The sequence below is a fragment of the Podarcis vaucheri genome (assembly GCF_965113315.1).
Source record: "Podarcis vaucheri genome assembly, chromosome: W".
NCBI lineage: Eukaryota > Metazoa > Chordata > Lepidosauria > Squamata > Lacertidae > Podarcis > Podarcis vaucheri.
This window is the reverse complement of record NC_138757.1, coordinates 6328805-6348264: the sequence shown is the minus strand read 5'-3', so window position 1 is coordinate 6348264 and position 19460 is coordinate 6328805. Positions and strand designations below refer to the sequence as shown.

General features: G+C 48.0%; 1 protein-coding gene across 1 annotated transcript in view; it reads left to right on the top strand.

The window, feature by feature from the left end:
• Positions 1–7075, top strand: part of LOC309523322 (uncharacterized protein) — a 281040-nt gene extending 273965 nt beyond the window's left edge. The window contains exon 2 of the mRNA XM_082207128.1: positions 6337–7075. Within this exon, the coding sequence (XP_082063254.1) occupies positions 6474–6935 (462 nt within the window). The 5' untranslated portion in view covers positions 6337–6473 and the 3' untranslated portion in view covers positions 6936–7075. The remainder of the gene's footprint in view (positions 1–6336) is intronic.
• Positions 7076–19460: the final 12385 nt, after the last annotated feature.

Here is a 19460-nt window from a genome sequence, read left to right as displayed (position 1 = left end):
AGGCAGCCTGCCAGCTTCTAATTTATAGCTTTATGGCTGGACTTTGTACTTTTAAAGCCGTTTTGCCGCGATATAGACTAAGGCACAAGCTCACAGCTTGGATGACTGGGAAAGCGAAAGTACTTTTTACAAGTGCTTTTGGAAGCTGTACTGTGACGCAGCTTGTATAAAGCAGCAATGACGGCTAATGCAAAGCTGGTTGATGCTTTTGGGATTCCTAAGCTCAATAAGAATAATTACGCGAACTGGGTGCTATATGCAGAGGCAATTCTGCGGAAAGAAGGTCTGTTTAATGTTATTACAGACAACCCCCCAGCTCCAATTACAGCTCAATGGGCTGCTAAGGATTCCAAAGCAAGGGGAACGCTTACATTGATAGTATCCCCAGAAGAGCTCTGTCTGTTGCGTGGAAAGACCACAGCCAGAGAAATTTGGGACTCTTTAAGAGAAGCTCACTTGAGGACAGAAGCTGGTTCCTCAATGTATTTTTATGCCAAGCTGCATGATATGGCTCTTGCTGAGGGTGGAGATGTGCGTACACATCTGATGGAGATGCAGAATCTGAGACATGAGTTGCAACAGAGAGGACTCAACTTTCCAGAGGCTGTGTATTCCTTCATGATACTACATTCTTTGGGACCAAGTTGGGAGTCCGTTGCCACTCAGATTGCTGTTCAACCAACTGCTCAGCTCACAGTAGCCTATGTTACTGCCGTGATCCAGAATGAAGCAGATCGCCGGGGTGCTAGCTGCATGGATATGGGGGAGTCTTCACAGACGTCATCCCAGAGTGCAGTGGAACCACCAGAGGGCGCCAAAGCTTTGAAGGCAGTGAAATGCTACTCGTGTGGACGTCTAGGCCATATGAAGAGGGAATGCAAATATCCCAGGGCCAAGACAGAGCAGCGCAGCGGAAGCTCATCGCGTGGAAAAGGCCAAAGCAAAGGCAAAGGTCCGGTGTCCAGGACAACGCAGCACAAGGCAATGGTCTCACGCTTCACTCCAAACGTCGCAAAGGTCCAGAAGACGTCTAGATCTTTCTTCGTTGTTGATTCAGCAGCTACCCACCACATGTGCAACGATAAGAGACTGTTCGTGTCTTTTACACCGCAGGAAGGTGCGATTCACCAGGCGGATGACCACACGATCCCCAGTCAAGGCTACGGAACTGTTGTTCTTCACAGTTTGGACTTATCGATTCAGGATGTACTTTATGTTCCAGATGCCACACACAATCTTCTCAGTGTGATGCAGCTGAATGAACGGAACATTGACGTTTCCTTCAAGAACAAGAAATGCACCATCACAAAGAAAGACGATTATGTATTGCATGCTGAATGTGTTGATCGTTTGTTTGTTTTGTATTATGATGATGTTGTGCAGAATGATACTTGTTGCATTGCAGGTTCTAACAAAAGTTTGCATGCAGGATGTATTCATGATTTTCACAGGAAATTTGGTCATTTGCATTTTGAGGCAGTATCTAAAATGCCTGCCTTGGTTGAAGGTATGACTATTAAACCCTGCAGGTACCACATGAAGTGCAAGGCATGCGCAGCAAACAAGGTGAAAATGGCTGTGAAAGGTAAGGTGTCTAGTAGGCAAGCTACAGAACCATACCAGATTGTTCATGCTGATTTAGTCGGTCCACTATCGCCCTCTTTGGGTGAAAATAGGTTCTTCATGGTTCTCATTGATGCATTTTCCAGGTATATTTACGTGTATAATCTCAAGCAGAAATCAGAGGCTTTTCCAAGGTTCAAGGAATTCTGTGCTTGGTTGGAAAATGTGCATGGTAAGAAGATAAAAATTCTTTTCACAGATCGCGGGGGAGAATTCACTTCTCAGCAGTTTGAAGCTTTTCTGACTGAGAAAGGAATTCAACACGATTTGTCCAGTCCTCGCTCGCCATGGCAGAATGGACTTTGCGAAAGGGCAAATCAAACATTGCTTCAAGGGTTAAAAACCTTGCTGCATGATGCCAATCTTCCAGAGAGTTATTGGGCCGAATCTCTCTCGTGTTTTGTTTACAGTTACAATCGCAGGTTATCTTCAGCGATTGGTTGTACCCCCTATGAAAAGATGTTTGGCAAGAAACCATACATCAAACACATGAAAATTTTTGGTTCTGACATGTGGATTCACTCACCACAAAGCTCCAAGTTAGGCAAGCGTGGTTTGCATGGTATCTTTCTAGGTTATCAGAAAGGTTCTTACAGAATAATGATGACTGACTCTAAGACAATTAGGCTCACAAGAAGTGTTGAGTACAATGCCAAGTGGGGGAGAATGTGGGAATTTTCCAATGTTATCCTGATGACAGTGATGAGACTGAGGATAAGCAACAACAACCCACACCCACTGATGAAGGTTCTGATTCTGAGTCTGAAACTGAATCTGATAATTCAGAGGATTTCAAGAGTGCGAAAGCCTCTATGCGACCCTCTGAAAGCTCTGATCAGGAATTGGAAGAACCATTGTTCACAATAGGTCATTTTTCTCCTAAGAAGGAAGAGGAGAGTGTTGAAGACCAAAGGCTAATTCGCAGGTCACAAAGAGCCACAAAAGGCAGACCTCCAAAGAGATTTGCTGATGAATTTGCTAAGACAGCAGTAGCAGCTGTTAAAAGCTCCAAGAAGGTATTTGAACCTTCAAGTTTCCAAGAAATCCAGGATTTGGATTCTAAGGAAGCTGAGCCATGGTTAAATGCAATGAAGGCTGAGCTTGATTCCTTAGGAAGGAACAAAACTTGGGAACTAGTTCCAGTAGTTCCAGGAATGAAACTGCTTGGAAGCAAATGGGTCTTCAAAGCGAAGACTGATCAAAATGGCAAGATAGTCAGACACAAAGCCAGATTGGTAGCCAGAGGTTTTGCACAGGTACCAGGTGAAGACTATCACGAGACCTACTCACCCACAGTGAGATATGAGAGCATTAGGCTTATGCTCAAGCTAGCTGCAGAGGAGAATCTACACATTAGTCACCACGATGTGAATACAGCATTTTTGTACGGATCTCTAGGTGAATCACTTTATATGCTTCCACCTGATGGCGTACAGGTAAAACAGGGATTTGTTTGTGCTCTGAAGAAGTCCCTTTATGGTCTCAAACAAAGTGCACGGTGTTGGCACACAAAACTCACTGAAGCATTGTTTTCTCTAGGTTTTCAGCAAGGGAAAGCTGATCCATGTGTGTTTGTCAAAGAGGAAGGGCAAAAGAAGCTGTATTGTTTGTTTTATGTTGATGATATTTTATTCTTTTGGAAAGATGTCACAATGTACAATAACACCCTAGCTCAACTGAAAGAGCACTTTGACATGAAAGATCTTGGTGAGGTAAACAACTACCTATCTCTGGAAATAGAGAAAGATCAAAGTGGTAACATTCTAGTACACCAGTCACGGAAAATTGCTGATGTGTTAAGCAAACTGAACCTGATGGATGCTAACCCTGTAGACACACCGATGACAACAGGTTATCAGGTAGAAGACACTGAAGAAGCATTTTCTGACACTACACTGTACAGAAGTGTGCTAGGCAAGCTAAACTTCATTGCCAGATGTTCAAGACCTGACATTGCTGTTAGCTGTAATTTGCTAAGCAGACAAGTCAACAATCCTACTATTAAGGATTGGAAAGCTTTAAAACGCATAGCACGCTATTTGAAAGGCACTATGCATTACAGACTGAGATTTAACAATCAGAAGTCTGGTGGTCTTGAAATTTTTGCAGATGCAAGTTTTGGAAGTGACACTACAGACAGGAAAAGTACGTCTGGAGTTTGCTACATGTACAATCAGGGTCTATTTGATTGGTCATGCAAGAAGCAAACAACAATTAGCTTAAGTACTTGTGAAGCTGAACTGAATGCACTGTCTTATTCACTTAAGGATTGTGAATGGTTGTTACAATTGTGCAAAGACATGAAAATTCCTGTCAAATGTCCAATCCAGGTTTACCAGGACAACAAAGCATGTTTGGCTTTGCTGAATTCGGAAGGTTGTAAGCAAAGCACGAAGCACTTGCAATTGAAGTTGCAACATGCTAGGGAACATATTCAGAAGGGACTCGTAACGGTGTCCTATATGCCAGGTAATGAAATTCCTGCTGATGTATTGTCCAAGATTGTATCAAGGGATCAACACTGTACCTATGTACAGAAGTTGGGTTTGTACTGATATTGTACGAACACGCTGCCCAGTGATGTTCACAGAAAGGGGGAGGATGTTAGTTTCAGCTCTCTTCACTGTGCAGCAAAGTGCTTGTCACAAGACTATGTTTACATTCCACAGTCAGAGCACTGTTGGGTTTTCACACGGGAATGGGAAGCTGGATGTGACGTACACTGGTTTCCTGTTTTTCACTGTTCTCTCGGTGTTCGTTATTCCAAGGAGAAGGACAGTTGCTTCTCTGCTCCCGCAGAGGCAAGATGCATGTTTGTAATTTCTCAACTTTAAACTGAAAATAAAGCAGCATTAAGCATGTGGCACGTACTGGTCATCATTCCGTTGTGCAAAGGACTCTGCAATATCAACACTATCTGGGTATCGAACTGGACACCTTTGCCCAAACCTCACGCCTACCGGCTGAGAAGTTGTCCGCCCTTAGGGAGCTTATTGAGCAGATGTTGCCGTTAAAAAAGGTAACCCTGAGGCAAATTCAATCACTCCTGGGGCACCTTAACTTTGCCTGCCGCGTGGTCTCCCCCGGTCGCCCCTTTTGCGGCCGGCTAGCAAAGCTGTCTGCGGGGCTACGGTCCCCACACCACAGGGTACGCCTCTCTAAGGCGGTGAAGTCAGACCTACAGGTCTGGTTGCAATTCCTTGACGGTTATAATGGCATTTCATTATGGCAGGACTGCATGGCCTTGCGGTCGGATTTCCAGGTGCATTCGGACGCGGCGGGCTCTCTAGGGTTTGGTGTTTATTTCAGGGGGCAGTGGTGCGCACAGCAATGGCCCCCCTCTTGGCAAGCAAAACCGATCCTGCGCGATTTGACATTCCTGGAATTCTTCCCCATTGTAGTAGCAATCCATATTTGGGCCGACCAGTTTAAGAATCGTAGGGTGTGTTTCTGGACGGACAACCAAGCAGTGGTGTCAGTTCTCAACAAACAGTCAGCGCATTCTCCCAGAGTAGCGTCCCTCTTGCGCTATTTTGTCCTTTCCTGTCTCCAGCTAAATCTTCACGCCTCTGCCAAGTTTGTCCCTGGCATCGATAACAACATCGCAGACGCTCTATCTCGTTTCCAGATGGAGCGCTTTCGCTCATTGGCGCCGGATGCACAGCTGCGGCCGCAACCGTTTCCAGAACACCTTTGGAGTATTGGCAGCGAGAAGCAATAAAGGGAGTATTGTCAGCCTTGGCACCCTCAACCCTAAGATCTTACAATAAGGCTTGGTTAGATTTCACAGCTTTTCGCAGGAAAAAGGAGCGATTCAAGCCAGGCAGAGCCCCCTCTAAGTCTGAGGTCATAGAGTATATGGTCCACCTTCGCGACCTTGGCCGGGCCCCTAAAACTCTTAATATCCATTCGGCAGCGATATCCTTCTTCTCAAAAGCCCTATTTTCCATTGATCCCTGTGCACACTTCGTGGTGCGGAAAATGTTGGAGGGCTGGCGCAGGTCACGGCCGCCAGGCCCTGATGCGAGAAGGCCCATAACTCTCGATATTCTCACACAAATCCGCATGAAGCTTAGGACCATCTGTTGGTCAAAATACGAAGCCAGGTTATTCTCTGCAGCATTTTCCTTTGCATTTTATGGCGCCTTGCGCATCGGAGAGGTGGTCTGCGAGGACCGCCCAACCGGTTCAAATAGAGGGCTATTGATGGGGGACGTATCGATAGCCAGCTCCCACGTGATTTTGAAAATCCGCAGCTCTAAGACCGATCAGCTCGGAAGGGGGGCTATGATTCGCCTCCAGGCAACTCAGAAGCCTGGTCCTTGCCTGGTAAAAGATGGCGCAAAATACCTGCGTGTGAGGCCTAATTCCGGTGGCCCCTTTTTCTTACATGCGGACGGTTCCCTCCTATCTAAACACCAGTTCACGAGGGTCTTGCGCAAAGCGATCGCAGCCATCGGTCTTCCACAGGAGGAGTACGCTGCACACTCCTTTCGCATTGGGGCAGCGACCACCGCTGTCCACATGGGTTTGCCGGCCGAAAGGATAATGGATATGGGGCGTTGGAAATCTAACGCGTACAAGGGTTACATCCGGTAGCTTCTCTAACCCCCCCCCCTGGCCTTCTTCCCTAACCCCACGCCGCACTCCCCCCTGACCTGTCACTAGTAATCTACATTCCCCTGACCTGGCCCTCTTATTCTCTCATTCCAGGTATCGGTGTGGTTCGGTTGTGGTTTATCGGCCACAGCATAGTATACTGGGCCAAGCAGCGTGCAGAGAACAGGGGCTGGGATGCTGAACTGCGGTTACCCAGCAACGTCGAAGTGTCATGGATCTCTAGGCGTGGTATGCGCTGGGAAGAATTTCTCCCGGCAGTTGCGGGAAAAATCGCGGCAGAAGGCGCTCCCGACTCTCTGGTCATTCAACTGGGCGAGAACGACCTGGCTTACAGAAAAGGGGTAGACCTAATGTGGAACATTATCAATGACCTTGAGGGGTTGAAGGCCGCCCACGATAACATCACAATATTTTGGTCATCTTTGCTGCAAAGGAGATGCTGGCGGGACGCAGTGAATCCCGTGGCCGTGAATAAAGCCAGGAGGATCGTGGAGCGCTCGGTGGCGCGTAGAGTGGTTGCATTAGGTGGAAGGGTCATTGGGCACCCGTGCATCCGGTATGACAACTTACCACTCTATCGCGGGGATGGCGTGCATCTATCTGATGCTGGCAACGATATCTGGTTAGCAGACATTTTTCAGGGCATTAGGGATTGGTTACAGGCTGAGGGTATTGGCGGCGAGCCGCTTTGATGCGGCCCGTGTGGCGGTAGGCATTGGCAGGGGTATTGTCATGCAGATGAGATCGGGGGGGAGCGCCATCACCTCCCCCAAGGCTTGGAGGGTAGTTCGTTAAAGGACTCTGAGGGGCGTCGCCTCGTCCGAAACCTACGGAGGCTAGGGCCTAAAGCGCCCCCCCCCGAGAGGTAACCCCTCGGGGAACGCCTAGGGATATGCATCTCGGGTGGCTCCCCCTGTTGGTGCTTAACCCTCACCAGTTAGACCGGTTAGTCTGGTAGGACCAATGCCTAAAGCCAATACCACTCTTGCCTGTAATCAATAAAGTTGTGGCCATTTTCGCCCATTAACCTAAATTCTGGTGTCCTGTGTCTTCATTTACCCATCTGTGGTGGGGGAGGGAATAGCCACGCAATGCCACCTCCGAATATCAGGAGGGGGTGGGGTTGCGGGCTCACGACCCCGCCCACACTCCCGCGGGGCTAGCCCCAGCCTCGCGGGAGCCGGGGATTCCCTTCATTAGCATACCCTTGCACCGCCAGCCAATCAGCTGGCGGCGGGGGCGGGCCTACTACGGGCCATTTAAGGTCAGGGCAGCCCTCGGCTCGCCCCTTTTCTCTTCTTTCCCAACACGGTTTCCCACCCACCTGCCCTTTAGGTTCGTCCTTGACTTTGCTATGGGTTTCAACTGGTCGCCGCAAGGGGCCTGGTAGGAGTTTTTCCATTTGGCTAATTGGCTGGAATTTGAAGCCACTTGGTTTTTTCGCCTACCTCGTAGCAAAACGTCACAACTCATGGGTTTTGGCGGTAGGCATTGGCAGGGGTATTGTCATGCAGATGAGATCGGGGGGAGGAGCGCCATCACCTCCCCCAAGGCTTGGAGGGTAGTTCGTTAAAGGACTCCGAGGGGCGTCGCCTCGTCCGAAACCTACGGAGGCTAGGGCCTAAAGCGCGCCCCCGAGCGGTAACCCCTCGGGGAGCGCCTAGGGATATGCATCTCGGGTGGCTCCCCCTGTTGGTGCTTAACCCTCACCGGTTAGACCGGTTAGTCTGGTAGGGCCAATGCCTAAAGCCAATACCACTCTTGCCTGTAATCAATAAAGTTGTGGCCATTTTCGTCCATTAACCTAAATTCATTTACCCATCTGTGGTGGGGGAGAGAATAGCCACGCAATATGATCTCAGTTCCTCTCAAGACTTTACTGGAGGTATGTACACGCAGATGAAATAAGTATTTATCAGGAAACTATCAGAAAGGGACAACACTAAAAAATTAGAAGTGGTCAACGAGGGACACTGTTGAATTGATACATTAAGAGAGGTTGACACCAGCACCGCCAGCCCCCCACTAGGCCTTCCATACTTTACAGTTTTAAGAGCTGGTTGAGTGTAACTTGTAAAACCCTGTAATTCAGCCATAGTGCCCTCTTTTGCCCAGATTTCTTGAAGAAAGATGATATGTGTTTGTAGATAAGAACAGAAATCACTGTCTTAGATCTTGTTCATCCACCCTGTTACATTCCATGAGAGAAGTTTAATTGTTTTACAGTGATTTACTCTTAGTCAGTTGTTGGCCAATGTACTCTCGGAGTTTACCAGTTTTTGAGGCAACAGAGTATTGCTAATGCTAGTGGAATAATCCAGATGTTCGATTATTTCAGTCGTCGTACATAAAGTGCTCACATTTGTAATCACTGGGCCTTTTCTTTGCAAGTTGTTTGCCAATGGGGATTTCTTGGGTGTATTTCCTGACTCCTCCTTTTCTAAATATCTCATCTTTGTCCAATACTCCGGTGGTTCTAGAGTTATCATTCTGTTGTGGCCATTGAGTCTATTATCAATCTCTGCCTCCGGTTCTTTAATCTCTTTCAATGTCTGCCTCATAAGATCAAGCCTCTTGATAACTGTTTGTTGCTCTTCCTGAGGGAGATTCCTAAAGGAGCTGAGAAAATCCTCTTCCAAAGGATTTACAGAGTGCTCAGATTCCTGAAGATGATTGTCTAGAGGAATCGGCTGTTCCTTTTGGCTCACCTGGTTATTTTGATGTTGGGCATGATCCTGCGAGTTCAACTCAGGCATGTCTGTTTCCTCCCCACCTGTCAAATTTTTTGTGCGATGTCATTACTTCCATTGGGGGTCCAGGCTTTGGTTTTGTGGGCTCCTCTGAAGCACCAGTCCTCATCTTACATAAGGGTGCAACAATAGAATTGCGAAATACTCGGGTTGGGAAAACTCCTCTGCTTGACAATCTGAATTTCAGCTTGTGAATCATGAGGGCAGTCTAGTAGAGGAAAAAGTTAACATAATTTTTTGGATTTGATTTGTGGTATTCAAGAGTTCAGTCCTAACGAGGTCGATCTCTGGAAGTCCAATGCCAAGTAAGTCTGATAAATGTCGTTTGGAATGCTGGGCACCTTTCCAGCTAGGAGTTTGATCTGGCCTTCCACCAGGGGCGCCGACTTATAAAAAATATTGGGGGGGGGGCCATACCGGGGTCCTGCCCCGGGAAGTTTTCTAAATTTTAGATGAAAATTAGTGAGTTTTAAAGTATTTCGGCGGAGCCGGAGCGATTGGGGAGGAGGGGGCTTGTTGCCGGATTCTTCAGCTGGGCCGGAGATCTGCTGCTGGGGGGTCCCTGGGCCGAGTTGTGAGCACGGCCTGCTGAAGGGAGATCCAGCCGATTGCGCGACGGGGACGGCCGGGGCTCTCTGGCTAGGGCGCGCGGCTGGCTGGCTGGCTGGCTGGCGAGGGAGCAGGTGGGGAGGAGGCGGGGGACGGCGGCGGCGCTCTGCTGGAGGGGCGCCTGAGATTATTGGGGGGGTGGAGCCCCCCCAAACGAATTTTTGAGGGGGCTCGGGCCCCCTGAGGCCCCATGGAGTCGGCGCCTATGCCTTCCACAAATTGTCATGCAGATCTTTTTTGGTTGGAAGATTAAATAAGAAGAAGTTGTTTTAAGAGCCTCTGCGTGTTCTATGTTGAACTTAGGGGTCTGCTCTTGTTGTCGCCAATTTCCTTTGGTACTATGGTGTTCTGTTGATGCCTGCTTGTTATTAACTGATAAACTGTGGACCTCTTTGGATAATTGGGTTATTTGAGAGGCAATACCTATAATTTGTTGGAAGATATGATCAACCGTTCTTGCAATTAGAGTTAATTGGGTGCTCTCCCTACTTGTTATTCCTTCCTCTCTGAGCGGCACAGGATCAACTTGCCCCATTGCTGAATCCAGTTCCACGCTCTCACCTTGAATACTCTCCCCACACTCACAATCATCTTCAAGAGGAGAAAACCGTTTTTTTGTTGGAACTATAAAAGCAGATTTGTTTAAAAAGTCCTCTATTTTAGATTGTTTGGGAACCGGTGAGAGAGCTACATCCTCTGGGTCCCTGTGGCATTTACTAGCAGGAATAGCATCACCGTGGGGAGTAAACAAGGAGAGGTTTCCCCAACCAAAAAAGAGAGAAAAAATAGAAAGTGCTCAGTTTGTTCAATTTAAGAGCTTCTCTGTGTGGAGACTGCCAGGAGTTTCAAGAACAAAGTATAGAAGGGAGTTGGCGGTTAATAGCTTGCAGCTGGCGGCCTGCCCAGGATGCTTCACAGAACCTGCCCAAGATGTTTCTCATAGCATAGACAAGAAGGTGCTGTTAGAATCTCAGTAGGTTGGTAAGTTAAAAAGTAGAGAAGTAAAAAAGGAAAAATTACTTCCCCGGGTGGCCGTCAATGCTAATTACAGTCCTGTTATCTGCGGAGTTCCGAAGGGTTAATTCAAGAGTTGATATAACCACTCAGAAATAATAGAACAGCCATAGATTTGATTTAAAAGGAATGCAAAAGTGAACATTTTTTTCCTGAACTTGCATAGGAATAGTAAGCCTATTTTAGGAAAGTGAGATGTGGGGTACCTTTAGCAAAGACTGCAGTTTCCTTGTTAAAGGAAGCTTACTCAGGAGTAAATTTTCCTGGCACAGAAGTCGGGGGGGGGGGACTGAAAGAGACTGAAACGAGGGGGGGGGCATTTTCCAAGAAAAGAGGCCAGGAAATCCTGGCTGATCTTAGACTGATATCAGGAGCCTTACAATAACCCTTCTGTCCAACCGAATCAAAGTTAAAACTGGACTCAGATAGACAATTGCTGACTATGGAAGCTTCTACCTTTAATAAAAATTTTCTTAGAAGGAACACTATATTTTCATAGTCATAATACTTCCAAAGATTCCTCAGAACAACAAGAATAACAACACTTTTCTCTCAAAAGGAGACCTACTGAAGGCTTAATGAAATACAAACAAACTGCATTTTATCTTGTAAAAGCATCTTGTGCTTAACTAGACTTTGCAGCAGGAAAAATTAAGTACAGAGCACATGGCACAGGAGAATGGAGTCACAGCCTTCCTTGTTACACAGACCTTAAACATTGTGAGTTTACAAACTCCAGGTTTTAACAAAACATTTTCAAAGTTACAAATCTTCCTTTTCTTTCTTCCTGCTCCCCCTTACTGTAGAAAAGAGATAGGTATACACATTCCTCAATATTTGCCATGTTGATTTGATCAGACTGCAAACATGGCTCTCTCACATAAAAATTTTTGAAGCAAGCTTGCATTTTTTAAATGACACATTTAAGATAAGCAGCTGCTGGATGTTACCTAAAGCCAATTTAAACACAGGAAAAACGTTTCTTAAACACAAATTGAAGGGGTCTGTCAGAGTCCAGGTGGGAAGTAAGCACCAGCCGGGCTTCTTTCCCATCAGGAGTCTGCAGGTTCATTTATTTTGAATGAAGTGCACCCATTTTAATAACACTGGTCTTTACTTTATACTGCAGTTTTGTTTTGTTTTGTTTTGTTTTGTTTTTTTAAAAATAACCTACAATAAACTCAATCTGGACAAACTCTGAGGGATTGGTACAGGAAACACAATCTGGACAATCTCCAAAAAGGGGAAACCTGGACAATCTCCAAAAAGGGAGGACCTGGACAAACTCCGAAAGGTCTGGAAGGGGGAAACCTGGACAAACTCTGAAGATTTAGAGAATTATTGGTTGCTGTGGTTACAGTATCCCAACGCACTGCCCATGTTCCCTACTTATACTCACTTCCGCATGCGCTGTCTTGGTGATCCCGGGATCTCTTGACTGGTTGTTTAAGGCTGGCCTGATCAAGCTTTGCTTCCTCTGGTTAACCCTGCTGGACCTCCAGTTATTTCCAGATCCTGGGATCGATGGAGGACTGGTTATTCCTCCTGGCAAACTGCCTGGTGCACGCTGGATCACCAGTCCTTCCTCGCTCCCAGAATCCGGGCAACCAAATGTCCCTTCGTGCGTCGCCATCTGTTGTAAACAAAATCTGCCCTTTTTCCCTTATGGGGTGTCCAAGAGCCCATATAGAGTCCTTATGTAGGTTCCCTATTGGTAGGAGAAAATAACAGAGGCCAACTAGAGAATATTGAGAAGCAAAGCAGCTAGTAAGCCTGATCTTTATTGATCTGTTGCAACAGGGTGCTCCCCTTACATGCAGGAAAGGAGGAGGAACTCAGAACCAAGTTGTGCCCGCTCTTATATAGACATTTTTAAATTCCCTGCCCTGGAGCTCAAGACCACCCCCCCATATCACAGAAGGGGTGTAACCCGAGACCACCCCCCACATACTGTAGCGTTCCCAAAGCAAGAAAGGACTGGACTCTGATTAATATTATACACACGAGGCTTGACCAGCAAGACACTGGGAGGAGTGCCAATAATAATAATAATCTGTTCACCCCTTGGCCCAGGTCGTTTTATTCACAAAATAACTTTTTACGCAGTGTTCGTAAGAACCAATCAGATTTCCTCTGAGGATTTCAAAAAACCCCACGTGGGACAAAGTCAGATCAGAAGAAATCCTCTTAACTACAAAGAAACTATTTCCTACTTGAGCATGCATACATAGTTCAGAGTAAATAAAATAGGAATCAAGGAGGAATGCTTTTAGTACCCCTGGAGGTCATAAACAGGAAAGGAAGGATGACAATGAAAGATAGTATTTACCATCTCCTTGTGAACTCTCTTCCTGGCCCTTAGATTAACAAAACTAAGGAAAGGTACATCAAAGAAGCTACCTACTATCTTTATGGCCCAGGATGCCTGGTGAACAACCGGGCCTGTGTTTAGAATGCTGATATGTGCCTGTCAGGCAGAGAAAATGAACAGTAGAGAAAATGGGCAGCGATGCAGAGGCTTGTGGGATTTAATCAGAAAATATTGTCAATGACTCAAACCCACTCAATGCAATGCTTTCATCGTGGACACAATGGCTTGCTCCATATTTCATAAATCCTCATAGTAATCCCATCTGATCACTACATCTCACCATTTTTATTATTATTTATTATTTAAATTTTTTTTATTTGTTTTTGTGTTTTGTAAGAAGAGCTTAAGATAGTAGAGGTTAAGGTAGCAAAGGTACTGTGTTCTCTTCATGTTCATGTATGTGTTCTTGTATCACATAAAGATGTTTAGCAGACATTCCTGAAGGAGAGCATAACATCCTCTGCCTATTCTTTTCTAAAACTGAGTGACTAGGCATGACCAATGTCAGTCCGCTGAGGCAGCACTGAGCATCAGATAAATTGGCAGGAATGTAGTTATAACTCTGATTACACGTGAAGAACCAGCTATCTGGTAAACGCACATGAGCATAATTAAAAATAATCTGTTGAACACGTGAACAAGTCCAAGTTGGCCTTCCTGTGTCTAGACAGTGAGCTGCTTTCTTATTGCAGTTCACAATCTGAGCACAAGAGGTGCTGGCGGTGCTGCAACTCTAGGTTTGTATAATGATATCGCATCCAGAGGTAACATTTGTGTCACCTTTCCCCAATCATTGAAATTGGTATAACCAATGACACCTTCAGGAATCCATTCAGCAAACCACTTTCCCATGTTTGTGGCATGTGCCATATGGAACGGGTGTGTACAAACTGAGCTTATACAATTTCCTAAGGCAGTGTGCATATCATATGTTTCACTCAGACAAAAATGAGAGACAGTAGCAACTTCAGCTAAACGCATCCACAAATTATAGCTATGACTAGAAAAAGTGTCAGGCTGCATCAAGGCCGTCACATGCTGAACTGAGAAACCCTGCAAAGTGTACAGAGCTGCTTCAACTAGACTGTCTACCTGATGTCACTAACTGTGCGAACAATTCCTCTTCCTTTGCAGTCGGATACTTTGCTGCAGCTTCAGAAAGATTTAGAGGCCATCCGGAGCAGATACACTCACTACTTCAACCTGTCGCTGGTGAACAATGGTGTTGACGACAGCCTCGAGCAACTCCAAGAGGCCTTTGAGTGCGCTTGCAACTCTCCCCAGTGGGTTCCTGTGTCTTGGGTGTACTGAGCTGGCCTGGTAGCCCCCAGATCCCCTCTGCCTGCCCTCATTACAGCAAGTTGAGGACAAAGAGGGTCACCCATTTGCCTGCTCTGTGCTTTGTCCAATGCACAACCCCCTCGTCCTGTCCCCATTCCTCAGGGCAGCTGTTGCTCTGTTACTGTCAGGGCAAGAGCCCGGTCCTTCCTGCTGCAAAGACCCTCAAAAGAGTATGTGCATGGCTTGTGCTTAGCACAGGGTAGCCCACACATACAAATGTTAGCACATAAGGAGGAAAACCCCTATCTAAAACCATTAAGATGTCTTCAGGAATGATATTAAGAGCACCTTCTGGTGTGAAAGCCATATGCTGTGAATGCTAATGTGCAGGCTGAGCTGTGTTTTAAACTGAACAGTGCCACCTCAGTTTTAGAACCCTAATTTCTTTAGATCTTGTCAAGTGAGATTTCCTTACTCTTTCTTATGCTGGCCCAGGCTGCCTGCTCTGGATGGTTCTTGCTGGTTACTCTGAGCTCTGTTTCTTCTTGCTTCTTTTTCTTCTTCACACTTTTGTTACTGCCCTGAGAGGAGAAACGACAAGAGTTCAGAAGAGCCACTCTGCTTTTTGGCTACCTCTCTGGTATTGGGTTGGAGTGTTTTTTTTCCTGCTGGGAGTAGGTCACGCAGGAGTTGGGCAACTGTAAGAATGGCCACAGGCCAAAAGTGAACAGAATCATTGCCTTTGTCTCCCTTGTCTCCCCACACAATGGGCTGCCAGAAATCTGAATTCATTGCTTGCAGAGGGCTCCCCCTCATTTTCTCCTTCTAGCATTCCACCTATCCTTGTCCCTCACCCCAAAGGAATCAAGAGACACACCCATTTTCCTGGAATGCAAACTACATAACTAGAATGAGGAACGGCTAAGGGAGCTGGGCATGTTTAGCCTGGAGAAGAGGAGGTTAAGGGGTGATATGATAGCCATGTTCAAATATATAAAAGGATGTCACATAGAGGAGGGAGAAAGGTTGTTTTCTGCTGCTCCAGAGAAGCGGACACGGAGCAATGGATTCAAACTACAAGAAAGAAGATTCCACCTAAACATTAGGAAGAACTTCCTGACAGTAAGAGCTGTTCGACAGTGGAATTTGCTGCCAAGGAGTGTGGTGGAGTCTCCTTCTTTGGAGGTCTTTAAAAGCCTCAGCGCCTAGGGCTTGCCGATCGAAAGGTCGGCGGTTCGAATCCCCGCGGCGGGGTGCGCTCCCACTGCTCGGTCCCAGCGCCTGCCAACCTAGCAGTTCGAAAGCACCCCCGGGTGCAAGTAGATAAATAGGTACCGCTTACCAGCGGGAAGGTAAACGGCGTTCCGTGTGCTGCGCTGGCTCGCCAGATGCAGCTTTGTCACGCTGGCCACGTGACCCGGAAGTGTCTCCGGACAGCGCTGGCCCCCGGCCAATAGATGTGAGATGGGCGCACAAACCCCAGAGTCTGCCAAGACTGGCCCGTTCGGGCAGGGGTACCTTTACCTTTACCTTTACCTTTAAGCAGAGGCATGACAACCATATGTCAGGAGTGCTCTGATGGTGTTTCCTGCTTGGCAGGGGGTTGGACTCGATGGCTCTTGTGGTCTCTTCCTACTCTATGATTCTATGATTCTAGAAGCTACTGCATCCATGAGCGTTATCAGAAAGCCACAACTGAAAGTGAATTTCTTCCTAAATGGAAGATAAATGCTGAGCTGTTCACAGCAATTAAGTCATGCACATATGTGTGCAAATCGATTTTTCTTTTAAGTGTGCATATACCAGCTGATTCCTTGACACACAAGCACGGTGGGTTACACAAGGCCTACCATTTCGCTTAGCTCCCTGACACTCTCAGAAAGATCTGACTTCCTCTTCTCTTTCTCTTTCTTTTTCTTCTTCGCTTTCTTGATTTCTGTTTGCAGCTCTGGAGAGGCTGGGGGAGAGGAGACTGCTGCACTGGGTTCCCCATCACTTTCAGTCTCCTGCTTCCGCTGAGTGGGAAACAAAACACATCAGTCAGGCTTCAGCCAAGGACAGCGTACTACTATACAGGCGGCTCTATGGGAGCATTTTAAGACAGATCTTGCAGAGGAGCTCATGTTTGGCACCTGCATGCGTCAACAAGAGATAAAACCAGGGATTTCAAGCCATTCACATGCACTTACCTGCAGAGCAAGGAGCAAAGTGCACTATTTTAGGGTTTTGATTGTACTGTTAGCTGTGTGAGAGAGGATGAAATAAGGCTGCTCACCCAGCACCAGGACACATCTCCTCCTTTGACAAAGACTAGGTGGTAACCTGGGCAGAACTGGAGGGGTGCTAGGCAAACTTTTAATAAGACTAGAGTTCAGCCTGTAACCATGTTACCTATCCATATGATCGAGTAGAAAGGAAGAGAGCTGGCAAGAATATTTGCACACACGTGCGCGCACACACACCCTCCAAGAGTCTTGACAGGTTTTTCAAGCCTCCCTTGCCACACAAAACAGTTTGAATTTGACCAAGCTTCAGTGTGAATGACGGTCACCAGTACTGCAGGCAGCTACAGGTGGCAGCAAACTTTTAATGATCACACCACCCACAGCTACTCTGGAGATCTTTACCTGTTGCCTTCTCAATGCCACCCCCCAAAAAAAAAAATCCCACACATTCAAAACAATACTAAAAGGTAGGCTCTAACAGACACTGACCAAATAAAAATAAAAAGCTGGAATGCAGTGCTGCAGCAAACCAACCTTTGGTGGTGTCAGGGGTTCAGGAGCAGAGGCGAGGGCAAGGGAGGAAACAGAGAGCGAGGGGGAGGAGGCAGAAGAAAGGATGAGTGACGACGACGACCCGAGATCTCCGAGTCTGTCCAGTGAATCAGAAGATTCACAAAGAGGAGCACCAGTGGCAAGGGCAAGGGGGGAGACTAGGGGGACACCCCAGGAAGAAAGAGCCAGAGGGGACTCAGAGGGGAGCAGTTGGAGATCGGGACCTACGTCACCGCCAGAGAGTAGGGAAGAGGAAGAGCGCCTGGGAACTAGCGCTGGCAGCTCACAACAGGAGGGAGGGCACGAGTCAGGAGTGGCCACACCTTCATCGGGGAGCGAAGTGACGGTTAGACGGAAAGTGGAAGGTTGGGCGCGCACGCCAAGTTCAAATGCACAGGAAGGTGGCGCAGTAGGCAGCCCGGAAAGAGAGCCAGGTCCTAAAGCCCGGCGCAAGGAGACAGGGGAGTCAGGGGGGTCAGCGTCAGAAGAATCCCGGAAGGGAGAGACCCAGGGGGGCAGAGGGACCCAGAGGAGAACTGTCAGGCGGAAAAGGTGGAGCAGGGCTAGGATATTAAGTTGGTGCGCAAGGGGCGGAGACTCAGAAGGAGCTTCGCCGACCTAAGCATAAGGCGTAGGGTTGCACGCAGCAGCTCAAGAATGGAGACTGTAACTCAATAAAGACTTTTAATCAACAACCGCTGGCTAGCGTGATCCTCTGTGAGCTAGGATCTGGAAGTAACCCTGACAGTAAGCTCCTTCTCTTCAAATTGTGGACATCCACGACCTCGCGGAGAGGAGGGAAAGCGGGTGCCTACAGGAAAGCTCACGAACGGTAGACAATATGACGGCCGAACAGCAAATAACGGAACTCAGAGACGCGGTTTCACGACTGACTGCCGAGGCGGTGGCATCCAGGAAGAGAGAGGAGGACGCAGCGGCCGCCTACAGGGATCTCCAGGTCAGGTTGGACGTGCTTACGAAGCAGGGGCAACAGACACCCAAATCAGAGGGGATTGGGTTGGGGAGACGCACAGGCAGTCTGGTCTCGCACTTCGATGGGAATTTGCAACAGTACCCCAATTTTAGAGCAGACGTAATGTGTGCACTACAACTACTGCACAAAGACTTTAGAGATGAACAAGAGAAAGTGGGGTTCATCATGTCCCATTTGCATGGAGACGCTAAAGCATGGCTGCGCAATTTGTGGAGGGATAAGGATCCTGCGCTCCAAAATGCGGACGCCTTTATTAAAGCGATGGATGGCTGTTTTTTATCAAGCATTGACGTGGATCTTGCCCGAAGGGAGGTGCACGGACTAAGACAAGGGAGGGCCAGCGTACGGCAATATCATGCCCGCTTTTTCGCTTTGGTCAGTGCCCTGGAATGGGACAGAGATTCGGCTCCCGTCAGAGACCTTTTTTGGGAGGGCTTGAACAGCGCGGTGAAAGATGAGATTGCGAGGGGGGAGAGACCCCGGACCACGCAGGAGATCGTTCAGAGGGCGCTGGCGGTGGGAGTGCGGCTGGAAGAACGTCCGTGGAGCAGGGACGAAGGGCGCAGCGGGCGCGAACCAGCCAGGGGCTCCTCCTTCCTTCCCAGAGAAGCAGCGCGTGCGCAATCCACGCCCCCAACAGGGGGAGGGGTGGAACCGAAGGAGGTTGGGAGTGCAAGGGCTCAGTCAGCAGCCAGAGCCCTAGCACCGGCAGCAGTGAAAGCGAAGCCTCCTAGAGGGAACAGGAAGTGTTACATCTGCGAGGATCCAGGCCATTTGGCGAAAGAGTGTCCCCGGAGGCTCCACAAGCACACTGCAGCCTCAGCAATGGTGACTGCAGCAACGCAGCAAGGAGAACCACAGCAGGGAAACGACGATGTCTGGCTGGAAGAGGAGGCACTGGGGCCCAGCCAGACGTGTCAGTGAAGCAGTCCCCAGAGATTTTACCGCCCATGGACCCCCTCCCGCCCAAGCCAGTAGTGAGGCTCACCGCATCGCTCCAGCTACCCAATGGAATCACCATGGACGTGCCAATCACCGTCGACTCGGGAAGCAATGCAGACTTCATAGGGCAGGACTTTGTCGACCGGCACGCTATACAGTTGCTGCCTGCCGCGCTGCCACTGCAGGTTGTCACGGTGGATGGCAGGGAGCTGTTAGGGGGGCAAGTGGTGAAGCAGACGCCACCTATGGTGCTGCGGCTTGGAAATCACAAGGAGATTATCAGCTTCAACGTCACTCAACTCTCAGACACGCCTATCGTATTGGGCATGAGTTGGCTGGACAGGCACAGCCCGACGCTGGCTTGGTACCAGAGGCAGCTGACCTTCGGTTCTTCCTTTTGTGCTGAACACTGCATCATGCCCCAGCAAGAAGGGGAGCAAGAGGAGTCACAGCTGCTGCTCGGCACGCTGCAAGCGATT